The 13,293-nt window shown below is 33.3% G+C and overlaps 1 protein-coding gene across 1 annotated transcript; it reads left to right on the forward strand.

Annotated features, from left to right (window-relative positions):
- The first annotated feature begins 3,874 nt into the window (after positions 1-3,874).
- On the forward strand, positions 3,875-9,235 carry LOC147382421 (protein VERNALIZATION 3-like). Its single transcript, XM_086429266.1, has 4 exons — positions 3,875-4,315; positions 5,921-5,982; positions 8,091-8,131; positions 8,780-9,235. The coding sequence occupies exons 1-4, from the start codon at positions 4,118-4,120 to the stop codon at positions 9,001-9,003; spliced, it is 525 nt and encodes a 174-aa protein (XP_086285392.1). The 5' UTR covers positions 3,875-4,117; the 3' UTR covers positions 9,004-9,235.
- The last annotated feature ends 4,058 nt before the right edge of the window (positions 9,236-13,293 follow it).

The raw sequence follows: 13,293 nt of genomic DNA on the forward strand, positions 1-13,293 counted from the left end.
CTTCTAGCCCCAGTTTACAAGTTGAAAAATCGTGAACCGTCCATTTTTTTATAAACCATTTTTTATGGGGTTAGAAGTTTTGGAATGGGCTGATTTTTGGTGATGATGACCTCCTCACCGTAGAGATCATCCTCACCAAAAATCAGCCCATTCCAAGACCTCTAACCCATGTTTTGAAAAATGTGTTTGCCAAACTGTTGGCCATTGAACGCTACCCTATATATATATATATATATATATATATATATATATGGGTTCCTTTTGGCACCCAACCATTTACCCAACAATTTGCCCAACATGTTTTGTCCTACATGGGTTAAAGGTTTTGGAATAAACTAATTTTTTGTGAGGATGATCTCTATGGTGAGGAGATCATCCTCACCAAAAATCAGCCCATTCCAAAACTTCTAACCGATGGTTTACTAAAAATGGACGGTCCACGATTCTTCAACTTGTAAATATGGGGTTAGAAGTTTTGGAATGGGCTGATTTTTGGTGAGGATGATCTTCTAACCGTAGAGATCATCCTCACCAAAAATCAGCCTATTCCACAACTTCTAACCCATGCAGGAAAAAAATTGTTGGGTAAATGGTTGGGTGCTGAACATTTCCCTATATATATATATATATATATAAGGTAAGGATCCGTAGACACATAAAGCTACTCATAAAGCTACAATGTTTTTTTCTTATATGGGTAAAAAGGTTCAGAATGGATTGATTTTTTGTGAGGATGATCTCTATGGAGAGGGGATCACCCTTGCAAAAAATCAGCCCATTCCAAAACTTCTAACCCCATCAAAAGTGGTTTACAAAAAATGGACGGTCTAAAATTCTTCAACTTGTAAACATGGGGCTAGAAGTTTTAGAATAGGCTGATTTTTGGCAAGGATGATCTCTGATAAGGTCCCAATAATCTCATTTTGGGACCTTAATTTCACCAAGATTATCAAAGTTTTAACACTAGTTCCCTTTAAATAATAATAAATTATATTAAATCCCAAATTAATGTGGCTAATAATAGTTTGTTACTAATTTCAGGTAAAAATGGTACATTCGGAAACTAACAAAAAGCGTAACAATTACTGTTACAACATGCGAGCAAAGAGGAAATAATCAGCCGAAGCAAAACTGATTTGAGTGCCACGTCACCGCGCCGCGACTAGCCAAGACCGCGTTGCGGTCATCTCAAGGAATTTATCCTCGAGATTCGTACAGAAGCTTCTAAAAGTTGCGGTGGTTGTAACTGATTGGATCATTCGAATCGAATTATCCGTCAAATCACCCCGATTATCCAAATACGAATATTATAAATTGGAGGGTTGATTTCAGAGAAGAGGTCCCCTCTTGGGTCCCTCTTGACCCTCTTCTTCTCCCTAATTTCTCTGCATTTTTCATAGTTTTTATTTTAGAGAGAGTTTTTGTAGTAGTGAGAGGATCAATTGTTTCTTTATTTCTTATTGTAACTCTTTTGGAGATCTATTCAAGAAGGAATCAAGTTTCATCTTCATCTTCTTCACCCATCTTCTCTTTTCTTTTATTATTTTCTGCAATTTTAATTCTTGCAATGAGTGGCTAGAATCTCCGTAGAGAGTTCAATAATACCAGAGCAAGTCCATCCATTTAATGTAATTTAAATTCATTATTCTTGCTTGTCTTGTTAATCATTCTATAAATTCTCCTTTGATTAGATCCCTTAGCTTATGTTTATGATTCAAACTTTGATAGCCATTACTTAGATAAGTTCAAGAATGGCTATGCTCTGTGAAGAATTGAAATATAGGTTAAGCAATCTTAATTAAATCAGTATTTCATGAATGATCCTTGGTTACATTGAATGATTAAACGGCTCCACTTTCCGATCCATGAGCAATGACTTGCTACATGGATTGAGTTAGATTCAGATTTAATTTACATTATGGATGGTTTGTGAAGACTACATTGAACTCTCTAATCTCCCTTTGTTTTATCTTCAACCTCTAGTTTCTATTTTAATTCCAATTGCAAGTTAATTTTCATCTTATTTGTGCAACAAATCTGTTTTGTTTTTAAAGAATCTGTTTTAAAACTCTGTTTTGATTTCTAATCGAATGAATCTTTGAATCTTCATTGTCCCTGTGGAACGAATTCGACTTGCACAAAGTCTTAGTTCACATCTCTATCTCTGCATTTATTTAGCAAGATTTATAATCAATTAATCTCCTCACCATAGAGATCATCCTCACAAAAAATCAACCTATTCTGAACCTTTTTGCCCATATAAGACAAAACACATTGTAGCTTTATGTGTTTACGAATCCTAATCCATATATATATATATATATATATATATATATATATGGCGTTCAAAGGCCCTAAAGAGAGCTAAACATTTTGCCAAAAATTTTCCTAAAGAGATCATTTTTACCAAAAATCAGTACATTCCGAAACTTCTAATTCTATCAAAAGTGATTTAAAAAAATTAGACGGTTCACTATTCTTCAGCTTGTAAACTGGGGTTAGAAGTTTCGGAATGGGCTGATTTTTGGTAAGGATGATCTCCTCATAAAAAAATCTACCTATTCTAAAACTCCTAACCCATATTTTACAAAAAAAACTTTGGCTATTTTGTTGTCACTTGACCCCCCCCCCCCCTCCCCCCCTCTCTTTCTCTCTATGGTGAGGAGATCATCCTCACAAAAAATCAGCCCAATCAAAAACTTCTAACCCCATCAAAAGTAACTTACAATTTACAATAAAAATCGACGGTTCACAATTCTTCAACTTTGTAAATCACTGTTGATGGGGTTATAAGTTTCCTATCAGGCTTTTGTTTTGTGAGGATTCACCATAGATATCATCCTCACAAAAAATCAACTCAATCCGAAACTTTTAAGTCATATAGGAAAATTTTTGTCAACTAACATTGTCGGCCTAAGATTATTAGCCAAATGCTGCCATATATGTGGGGTTGATTCATGGGACAATATTTGTGACAAAATATATAACAATGATTTTTTGTAAATCACTTTTGATGAAGTTAGAAGTTTCGGAATAGGCTGATTTTTTGTGAGGATGATCACTATGATAAGGAGATTATCCTCAACATTGATCAGCCCATTTTGAAACTTCTAACCCATATAAGTCAAAAATCATTGTCATAGATTTTGTCACAATTATTATCCCATGACCTGCCTCATATAAGTAAAAACATATGTAAAACAACTTTCAAAATATGGGTTAGAAGTTTTAGATTGAGTTGATATTTTGTGAGCGTGATCTCTACCATGGGAAGATTATTCTCACCAAAAATCAGCCCATTCCAAAACCTCTAACCTATATTTTGAAAAATGTTTTGCCAAAATGTTTGTTCCTGAACATTTCCCTATATAAATATATATATGTAACTGCATAGACTATGAAGTGTGTGTTGAATCATATATTCTTTAAAGTTCCATTTTCTCAGTAGAACTCTGCATTTTCTCGGTCACACATCCAAGAGAAAGAACCAAACCCTAATAACCTGTTTGCCCCAAAGGAAATCCTAATTCATTAGGCCTTGAAATATTCGACAGTGACACCATGTTCTAAGATTGTCCACTGACAAAAGCCTACAAAACGAGTAATAGTAGCCAACTTGGTGCATATTAAAATGAAAAGATCAAAATATTCCCTCTAGGAAAGAAAAGGGTGATGAATGATGAAGAGGACGAGAATATACATACAACCAGGAAGAGTAACATGGTTGGAAAACAATATTGTTACATGTAATCTAGAAAAAAATCGAAAGAAAGAATGGCATTTGCTCATGCTAGAAAAAGTCAAAAAGTTGATGCTTTCATATTACACAAGATTCTTAATATTTTCTTCATTGTCTTTATTATGGTGTTTGGGAAAGAAAAGCGAAATACAGGACGAATCAAGTAGATTCGAGTTTGTACCATGATGCATGATTCCATATCATACAAGATGCTTTTTGATAAAGTAAAAAAAAAGGGGATGCTTTTCTTCAATATATGTATATATATGTAGCCTTGCTCTCTTGAAATGTGTCGACAAATCCATTTGTATTCCTTCACTCTTCACCTGACTTTCACATACAAACACATTCACGTTTGTGTTTATAGATTTAGTCTTCATGCCTAGGGAAAGGGATCCTTTAGTTGTTGGTAGAGTGATAGGAGATGTTCTTGACCCTTTTACTAGAACTCTACCCGTTAGAATCACATATGGATCTAGAGAAATTAACAATGGTTATGAGCTCATACCCTCAGCTGTAGTGAACCAACCTAGAGTTGAGATTGGAGGTACTGACCTGCGGACCTTCTACACACTGGTAAGCTGTACCCCTTCGTTTGTGGTGTTACATGGCTCCCTTTACCTACTTGGGTTATCTCCCTGTCCAATGCTGCACTTGTTTAAGGTGCCCATCAGGGTATCATGCGCATGAAAATGTCGCTACATGTGCAGTACTAATCAATTGCCGGTGCCTATCATCTTCATGGAGTACTTTATGCCTTTGTTTAAGAATCAGATTGAACCTACAGTCCGACCCGGTCGGAACCGATACTTTAGAAAAATTGATCATGTTCACTTCAAATTGGTATTTGGTTTTGAACTGTTGATTTTTCTCAACACGTGATCTGAACTGACCGGGATCGATCAGATTTTGTAGTACAATCAAATCGAGTTGAGTCAAGATGGAATTGTGCTCTGGCCAATTTGTCATACTCAGTTAGATCATCTGTTTTTTTATTTTTTTTAATTGGTAAGCTGGTGTTAGTAGCTCCCCTCCTGTTTGATTCAAAACTCACGAATATAGTTACGAGATACATCATCAATAATAATATTCATGAGCTCTTCAGGGGTAGATACAACATCCAAACTTACAAAGAAACCATCCCCACAAGCACCCAATCGAGCAAGAAAATCGGCTGCTCGATTAGATTATCTGTTTTGTTTTTAAACCAATGGCTTTTAAAGTTTAGTTGGTTCAACAGTCCAAACAGTTGGCTCTCCAATATGAACCGTTGGTTCTTAAAAGTTGAACGGCTTACCCATGAATAAATATTTGGTCAATTTTTAGATAAAGGGAGTTACTTGATTCATTTTATTTGAATCAAATAAATTAGTACTTAATCCCAAGAGATTGAAACTAGCAACAAGTTTTTGTTACCTCTGGTGGCTTCCAAAATTGAGTGGCCTCTTTACTTAACTTGTTGCATGTTGAGAAACTTTTGAATGGTTAGGGCATGCAACCATAGGGATAGGTCTCATCTCTAAAGAGCGTGGGTGAATTTGTTCACTTTGACCGTATTCAAACATAAGTGGCCTCTTGACTTACCTTGCATGTTGTGAAACTTCTGTATGATTAGGTTATGCGATCATAGGGATTTTTTCCATCCCAAAAGGTTTTTGGGGTGGGGGTTATAACACTAAATACGAACTTCTGTATGATTAGTCATCACACTTTTTTTTTTTTTTTTAAATAGACATTAATTTTTAAGAAAAAAAAAAAAGAATATCTAAAGGGCAGTTTTCATGGATGGAGGGATGGCGCCAAAATGTGTGGGATTTTAGATATCGGTTTATGTTTGGATTCTAGATATCATTTTTTGAGAAATTGGTGTCTAAAACCCTCTTTTGTGCTCGCTTTTTCATTCCAATAAAAGACATGACTCCCATATACATCATTTAAAAAATTGATATCTAAAGTCTCTTTTGTACTAGATTGAATGAAGAAATTGCCTAATTCATCTATAATTAAGGGTGGTTTGTTGCCCAAACGTTCATGTGAATGTGTCCTCAACTTTCATTCGTACAAGATCAGACCTCTTCTAGATAATACAAAATAAATAAACCAAGTAACAACTGGTTGCCAAGACCTCGTAATCTAATTCGATAAAATCTATGTAGTTTGAGGTTGTTTGTTACCATGCAGGTTATGGTGGACCCCGATGCTCCTAGCCCAAGCGATCCAAACCTCAGAGAATATCTGCACTGGTACTCTCTCTCTCTCACTGTCCATTACTATTCAGGTTGACTTACTGATCGAGATTAAAGATGACCCTTTTGAGTTTAGTTCGAAAAGATTATTTTTAATATAAATTAGTTATTTTTTACTGATTTAAAATTTTATGATATATTTTAGATGATACTTTGTGATTGACCATCTATTAAGATAATTTATAATATAAAAAATTATTTAAATAAAAATTAATATCTAAAAATTCATTTTTAAACCAATTTTAAAGGACTTGGATGAATCAACTTTTACCCTTTTTTATTATCGAGAAGCTGGTATTTTAATGGGTTTTAAAATTCATTAAATTCAAAAAACATTACAATCAAATATAGCTATATGTAAGATCATCAATTGGAATATTCAAAGCTCGTAATTAAAAATTACATTGTTTTCTTTTTCTTTTTTTCTTGTTGACAAGTTGACAAATTAAATGAGAGACCTTCACTTGTGAAAAAATGGGTAAATTCGACGTCAAGGTCCATCTAATTTGACCTCTTTTTTCACATAATGCTTATTCTTCATTAATATCAGAAATGCCAACAACTAATCACGAGCAAGATCATCGATCAAAATCTAGTCTAGCTCTAGAAATTGATTATCGTTCTAGATAAACTAAAAATTCTTTTAGGATTTTTCCTAGGAAGAACATATTGTTCATCAAAGATTTGGAGTTGACTAAATGAATATATATAATAGAACGGATCGGCCTCCGCTATTCAACAATTGATTTCCTCTAGAAATTTAGGGTATTCTCAAGAAATAAAAGGCATAATTGATTTTTCTCTCAGTATAGAGAAGAAGTTATTGAGAATTCAAAATTCCATAACTAAAGGCAATACACAGATCCATAAAAAGTAGATCGAGTAGGAGAAGGTGAGTCTAGAGTAATAGTACAAAAACCATTGGGGATCATTCCTATTTGATTCGAATCATTTTATAGCTACAGTACCTATTCTAGGTATGCGACAATTAATTAGTTGATAGATTATATGTTTGTTAATGAAATAATTCCAATTGATCCTAGATTCATTCATGTTTATATAGAAGTTAACGATTAATTTCGCTAAAAGATTGATTGTTGTTATAACGGACATGCGAGTATAATGAATGAAAATAAGAAATATGCTTATATGATAGATTAGTGATAAAATTATCATCTTAACAATTAAATTTATACATAAAAAAAGATATTTATTACATTCAAAATAATTAAGATAAAATGGTTTTTGTCATTTTGAAAGAAAAATGCTAAACTGGCTTCCTACAACGTTGACGTGTGGTGTACATAAAACCATAGATGCTTTCCTTGAGATATGAGTAGTGTACACTTGATAAAATTTTATGGTTCTCTCTAAACACAGTGTTGAAGGCAGTGTTTTAGGATGTTAGTGTAGCATATATGGCTCATTTTGAAATTATTTATTTTTTACATGATCCCTCTAACAAGTAGGAATTTTATTTAGTTCTTTAATTGTTTTGTTTTCTATTTTCATCCAAGATAATCCAATTAAAAGTACAAAGTAGATGAAAGAAACAATTGAATATTTTTAAAGCACCAAAAAATATTTAAAAGGAATGCTAACCCCACACCCTTAGTTGAAGCATGGTGGTTACTCTCTTCAACAAGTCAATATGTTGAGGAGAGAAAAATTGAGATTTTTATTTGAGCCTGCATGTTTGTAAATATTTGTGATACCCCATTTTTTGAAACAAGCGGTGTATCCCTTTACCTCCGTTTTCTTTATAAACATTAAGTGAGGTAAATTTGATGTCAAGGTCTGTCGAATTTAACAAAATGTAGTTAAATTCGACGGACCTTAGCGTGGAATTTACTCCTTCCCCTTTTACATTTAGTGAAATTAATGAAAAATGACCTAAAAACCCTTATTTTTTTCTCCCCAAAATCAAGCATCTTCAACATCTAAAATAAGAATATGAAGATGCACGATGGTTGTGTTTAGAAAAAAAATAATTTTTTTATTGAAGAATGATATAAACAGTGTGTTTTGGTATACTTTCTTAATTTGTAGAGATTGTCCTATGCAAAATTCAATAACTAAATATTGGTTATCTTATTGGATTTTAGGTTGGTGACAGATATCCCAGCGACCACTGGAGCAAATTTTGGTAAGTATCGCAAATTTAATGATATGGATCGAACTTTTCTGACTCTATACATGAAACAGACAGTTGATATAAGATGAAAAACAAAATTTTCTTAGAGATCATTGGTTTAACTAGTTTTTTCTTTTAAGATTGGAAACTTTTAGGTCACCCCAGAGAAAATGATTATCTAATTTTAACTTAAGTGAAGTTTCATTATTAAAGTAAAATTGAGTTTATATAACATTGGCACACAAATTTTTTTGTGAGTGACTTTATGAGTCGCATTTTCTTGAGATACAAATGTTATACAATCGAGGCCAATAGATGGTTCTCTGCACACTCGAGTGCTACTTCGGGTGTTATTTCAAGTGACTTTAGGGAAGCTCAATCCAATATTAAAAATACTAGAGTGAATTGAAATAACACTCGAAGTTGAGCTCGATTGTGTAGAGAATCATAGGTAGCAAAGCACAAACACGAATGAAAAATGCTACAGTGACTTGAAATAGCATTCAAAATAGCACTTGATCAAGTGTGTACAAAACCATAGGTGCTTTTTCTCAAGATACAAGTCTCATGGCTGAAAACCCTAATTCAAGACCGTTTGATTCGACTTAAGATTGAGTTGAATATTAAGATATTGAATATTTAGTAATATTTATGTTTCAGGACAAGAGATCGTAACATATGAGAGCCCGCGACCGTCAATTGGGATTCATCGATTTGTTTTCGTGCTATTTCAACAACTTGGTAGGCAAACAGTCTATGCTCCAGGGTGGCGTCAAAACTTCAATACCAAAGAGTTTGCTGAGGTCTACAATCTTGGATTACCCGTTGCTGCTGTTTATTTTAACTGCCAAAGACCTGGTGGTTCTGGTGGAAGAAGAATATAAAAAATTAATAGATATCACTAGCTTGAGTTTGGGAGAAAAAAAATATAATAGATAAATAAATGAAGAAATAATAATAATAATAATAATAATAATAATAAATAGGATATTAGTTGGAATGGAAATGGATCTGTTCGACTTGATGATTGATTTGATCCAATATCTAGTCTGTATTGGGTCGGGCTTTTTGATTGTCATATATATATGTATGTGTGTTGTACTTGGATTGATATATGAATGGTAATGTATTAATTATCTAGCATTTAGCCTACAATTTATTTTTTTTGTCATGATCTTTTATCTGAAGAATGCTGGAATAATTTTTATTTTGTTTTAAAATAATGCTGAAGTGATCTCAGCTGGAACTTCAAATCAAATCGCACTTCTTGACGTAAGAACTTTCACATCGAGAAGTGTGATATGTGGTTATAAACTTTTGGGAAATGTTCAACAACAAACATTTTGACAAACATTTTGGCAAAACATTTTTCAAAACATGGGTTAGAGGTCTTGAAATTGGCTGATTTTTTGTGAGGATAATCTCTACGGTGAGGAGACCACCATCACCAAAAATCAGCCCATTCCAAAATTTCTAACCCCATAAAAAATGGTTTACAAAAAATGGACGGTCCACGATTTTTCAACTTGTAAACTGGGGCTAGAAGTTTTGGAATGGGCTGATTTTTGGTGAGGATGATCTCCGCACCGTAGAGATTATCCTCACCAAAAATCAACCCATTCCAAAACCTCTAACCCATGTTTTGAAAAATGTTTTGCCAAAATGTTTGTCAAAATGTTTGTTGCTGAACGGGACCCTAAACTTTTATAACCAAATTTTGGGCCTCCAAGTTATTGATAAAGTGTAGTGTTTTCAGCTAATCAAGTACAAAACCAAGAAAAAATGTTGTCATTCCTTGATTTCTGTAAAGATTTCAAATATTTGGGCCTTACTATTCTCTCTTCACGCCTAACTCATTCAATGTGTCAACCTCTTTTGGATTGAATTTACAGAACAATTGAGGGGTGGAAATCTAACTTCTTATCTTAGAGTCGTTCTTGTCTTCTTTCCAAATTTATTTGTTAGCCTTAGATAATATTCCAATCAATGTGTAAAAAAATTAAGTAAATCCTGAATAATTTCTTATGGAGGGGTCCTTCCTTGGGAGAGGAACTATCCATTTAGTCCATTGGAAAAAAAAAATTGCTGTGCACTAATGTAGACACCCCATTTTTGCATCCGCCTGATTAATCAACTTGTCAACCCGATCGCAAGGATTCCCAATGATGGATGTGTATTCCGTTGCTTTATTTTGTTACCAGATGTGTTTCAGAAATCCGGATGAGGTATCTCGAACTGACAAAACCTTAGAAACCACGCTACGCTAGGAAAACACAACCCCAGAAACATAGAAATCATCATCTTGCAGACCAAAAAGAAGCTTTACGATAAAAATCATTAAAAATTGATCAAATTATCAAAATACCCCTGACATCAAAACAACCCTAGAGCCTACGTTACGCTTAGGAAAACTCTCTCGAACACATAAAATAACAAATTAAAACCAAATAGATCATTTCACCAATTTTAACAGAATTTGACAAAATTACGAAAATGCCCCTCATAAAGTTCACAATCATTTCACATAAAAATGTTCATAAATGACACAAACCAATATTTTCATTGAATTCCTTACGAAAAATCGATTCTAAAACATCCTAGAACATTAAAAACCAACTTAAAACGTGAAAAGTCCTCTCCGGGGGCAAAACGGTAATTTCATAATTTTTATAATTAAAAACTTCGAAATTAATAAATAAAAAATTAAATAATTAAATTTAAACATTGATGAAATTAATTTAAAATTTTGAACCTAAAAAATCGATCAATCGGGCTCTCAGGCAAAATTGTTGAGGGTTCGTGGGATATTTCTTTAAGGACCCCTCCATTTGGGGGTCCAAAGAATTAAAGAAATAATGGAAGAGGGTTCTCCAAAAATCAAAGTAAATCAAGCAAGACTAAGGTCAAGGTATTAAAGTCGATCAAGTAAGACTGAAGTCAAAATTAAAGTCAATTAAGCAAGACTGAAGTCAAGATATTAAAAGTCAATCAATTAAGACTAAAGCCAAAACATTAAAAGTCAATCAAATAAGACCAAAAGTCATAATAGAGATCTAATTAAATAATAACTCTATCTAATAGAGTTCTAACTAAAAAACAATTCTACCTAAAACAATTTGAATTAAAACACAATTCTACCTAAAACAATTCTAATTAAAACACAATTCTACCTAAAACAATTTTAACTAAAACACAACTCTAATTAAAAGATCTCTAATTAAACACTAACTCTATCCAAATCAACCCCTAAAAACATCTATAAATAGAGGTGCTCACACCCTATTTTCGTATCAAATAATAAACCCTAAGATAAGTAGGTCTAGAAGCTCCCCTAGCCCCCCATAAACCCTAGTTTTGGAGCCCCAACTCCTTAGCTAACATCCCTCCTTCAATTTTAGTCTAGAAAACACCCAAAAGCCTTCTAAAAACATCCCCAAATCCACAACGAAATTGAAGAGTTCAGATTCAAAAATAAGGAGATACCTTGCCTCGGAGATCCGAAGTCAAATCCGGAAGCAGAACGAAGTAAGGGAGCACGGTACAAGGAGTTTTTTTTGTCAGATCTGAGGGAACCAAGTCCTTGCCATCGGAAAGGTAAACCTTTTATTTTTATTTATTTTCTTATCTAGGTTTTAGCAATGTAACTTACTTGGGAATTTAGTAGAGACCGGCTTTGGCTGGGCGGGGTTGGTGCCTAACACCTTCCAACCCCGTAACTTAATCCCCGAATTCAGTTTTTTTGGTTTTAGATTAGTTTTTATCCATTTAGAGTCATTGATCGGTTCCTAGACCGTAATAACTAGGTGGCGACTCCCAAACCTCAAGGGTCAAAAGCGGATCCGCACACCCCGCGGATCGAGGGCGCTTTCAACTAAATTATGGTAGTCTTGGCATTCGAAGCTTATAGGATGTGAACAAAATTTTTTTTTTTTTGGAACTTGTTGGAAAATAACTCATTATGGTCTACGTAGATGAAAAGAAGGTATGTGGAACTAAGTGATTTGTATTGACCTGAAAATTTAATGCGCATCTTAAGAATATTTTTTTCCTAAGATTAATCACATATGATTTTTTTTGTAGGAGTTGATTTTCATAAATCCGATGATACCAATAGGTCCATATCGAAAAATTATCCCAAATTGAATATAAGTTCATTAAAATCAAAGCTTAAGACATAATATTCTTAGGAACCTACACCCTTACTTCTAATCATTTATAAATGAGTGCGTGCACGAGAGTATATGTATGGGATGGACTTATCAAGAGAAGATTAACTCTAAGAAGATTTTACTCTCGATCTCTATTGCCATAAAAAATAAAAAAAAAAAAAATAAAAAAAATGCAATTATTCTAGAAATTTAAAGTGCAAGGAAAGTAAAGCATCTAATCTATGGCCTTGCTTGGTATCCCGCGAAAGCCAAGAAAACATAAAACTTTGTATTTCCAACTTTTGCGTTTCTTGTCTTTCACGGTTGTTTGCAATTGCAGTGCTTGGTAGACCAGCTTTCTTATCATCATAAAACTTCGCAATTGCTTGGTTGCACAATGAATGTAAAAATAGTAAAAAACTTTTTAAACATTTTTTAAGTCTATTCAATAATCTAACACCTAAAAACCTCAAAAAAAGTTCACTTATGCATACTTATTCAAGTTTTCTATAATACAAAAAAGTATTGATTTTGACAAGATATAACCTAAAAAAATTAGAATAACTTTCTTAAAATTTGGAGAGCATATCCCCTAAAAATATTAAGTAATCTTTTTCTTCCTGAATAGAAACTGATCTGTTAGAAAAGAAAGGAAAACAATTTCATATAATCAATTCGAAGATCAGTCGTCTGTCAAAAAATTCATAGATTAATCTTCATGAGGTCATAACATTGTTGAGCCTGTAATGTTTTCTTCTATTAGCTATTGAGGCATGAGTGGAACTTCAATAAATAGGGGAATACAATGCAGTGATGATTTGTCTAGAGAGCTGCTATTGACACAGCAACTTTTAATTGTTACACTCCAATTAAAATAAAATAAAAGGATAAATCAATTGTTGAGAATAGGTAATTGCTATATCTAGGATTTTATATGAGCCAAGTCCTGATTGTAAACATTAATGTTAAGATAATAACATGAGCTAAACTTTTGTAATGTCAGAATGGTGTGATAAATGATATAAC

The sequence above is a fragment of the Akebia trifoliata genome, chromosome 16, assembly GCF_017979445.1.
Source record: "Akebia trifoliata isolate Shusen 1 chromosome 16, ASM1797944v1, whole genome shotgun sequence".
Lineage (NCBI taxonomy): Eukaryota > Viridiplantae > Streptophyta > Magnoliopsida > Ranunculales > Lardizabalaceae > Akebia > Akebia trifoliata.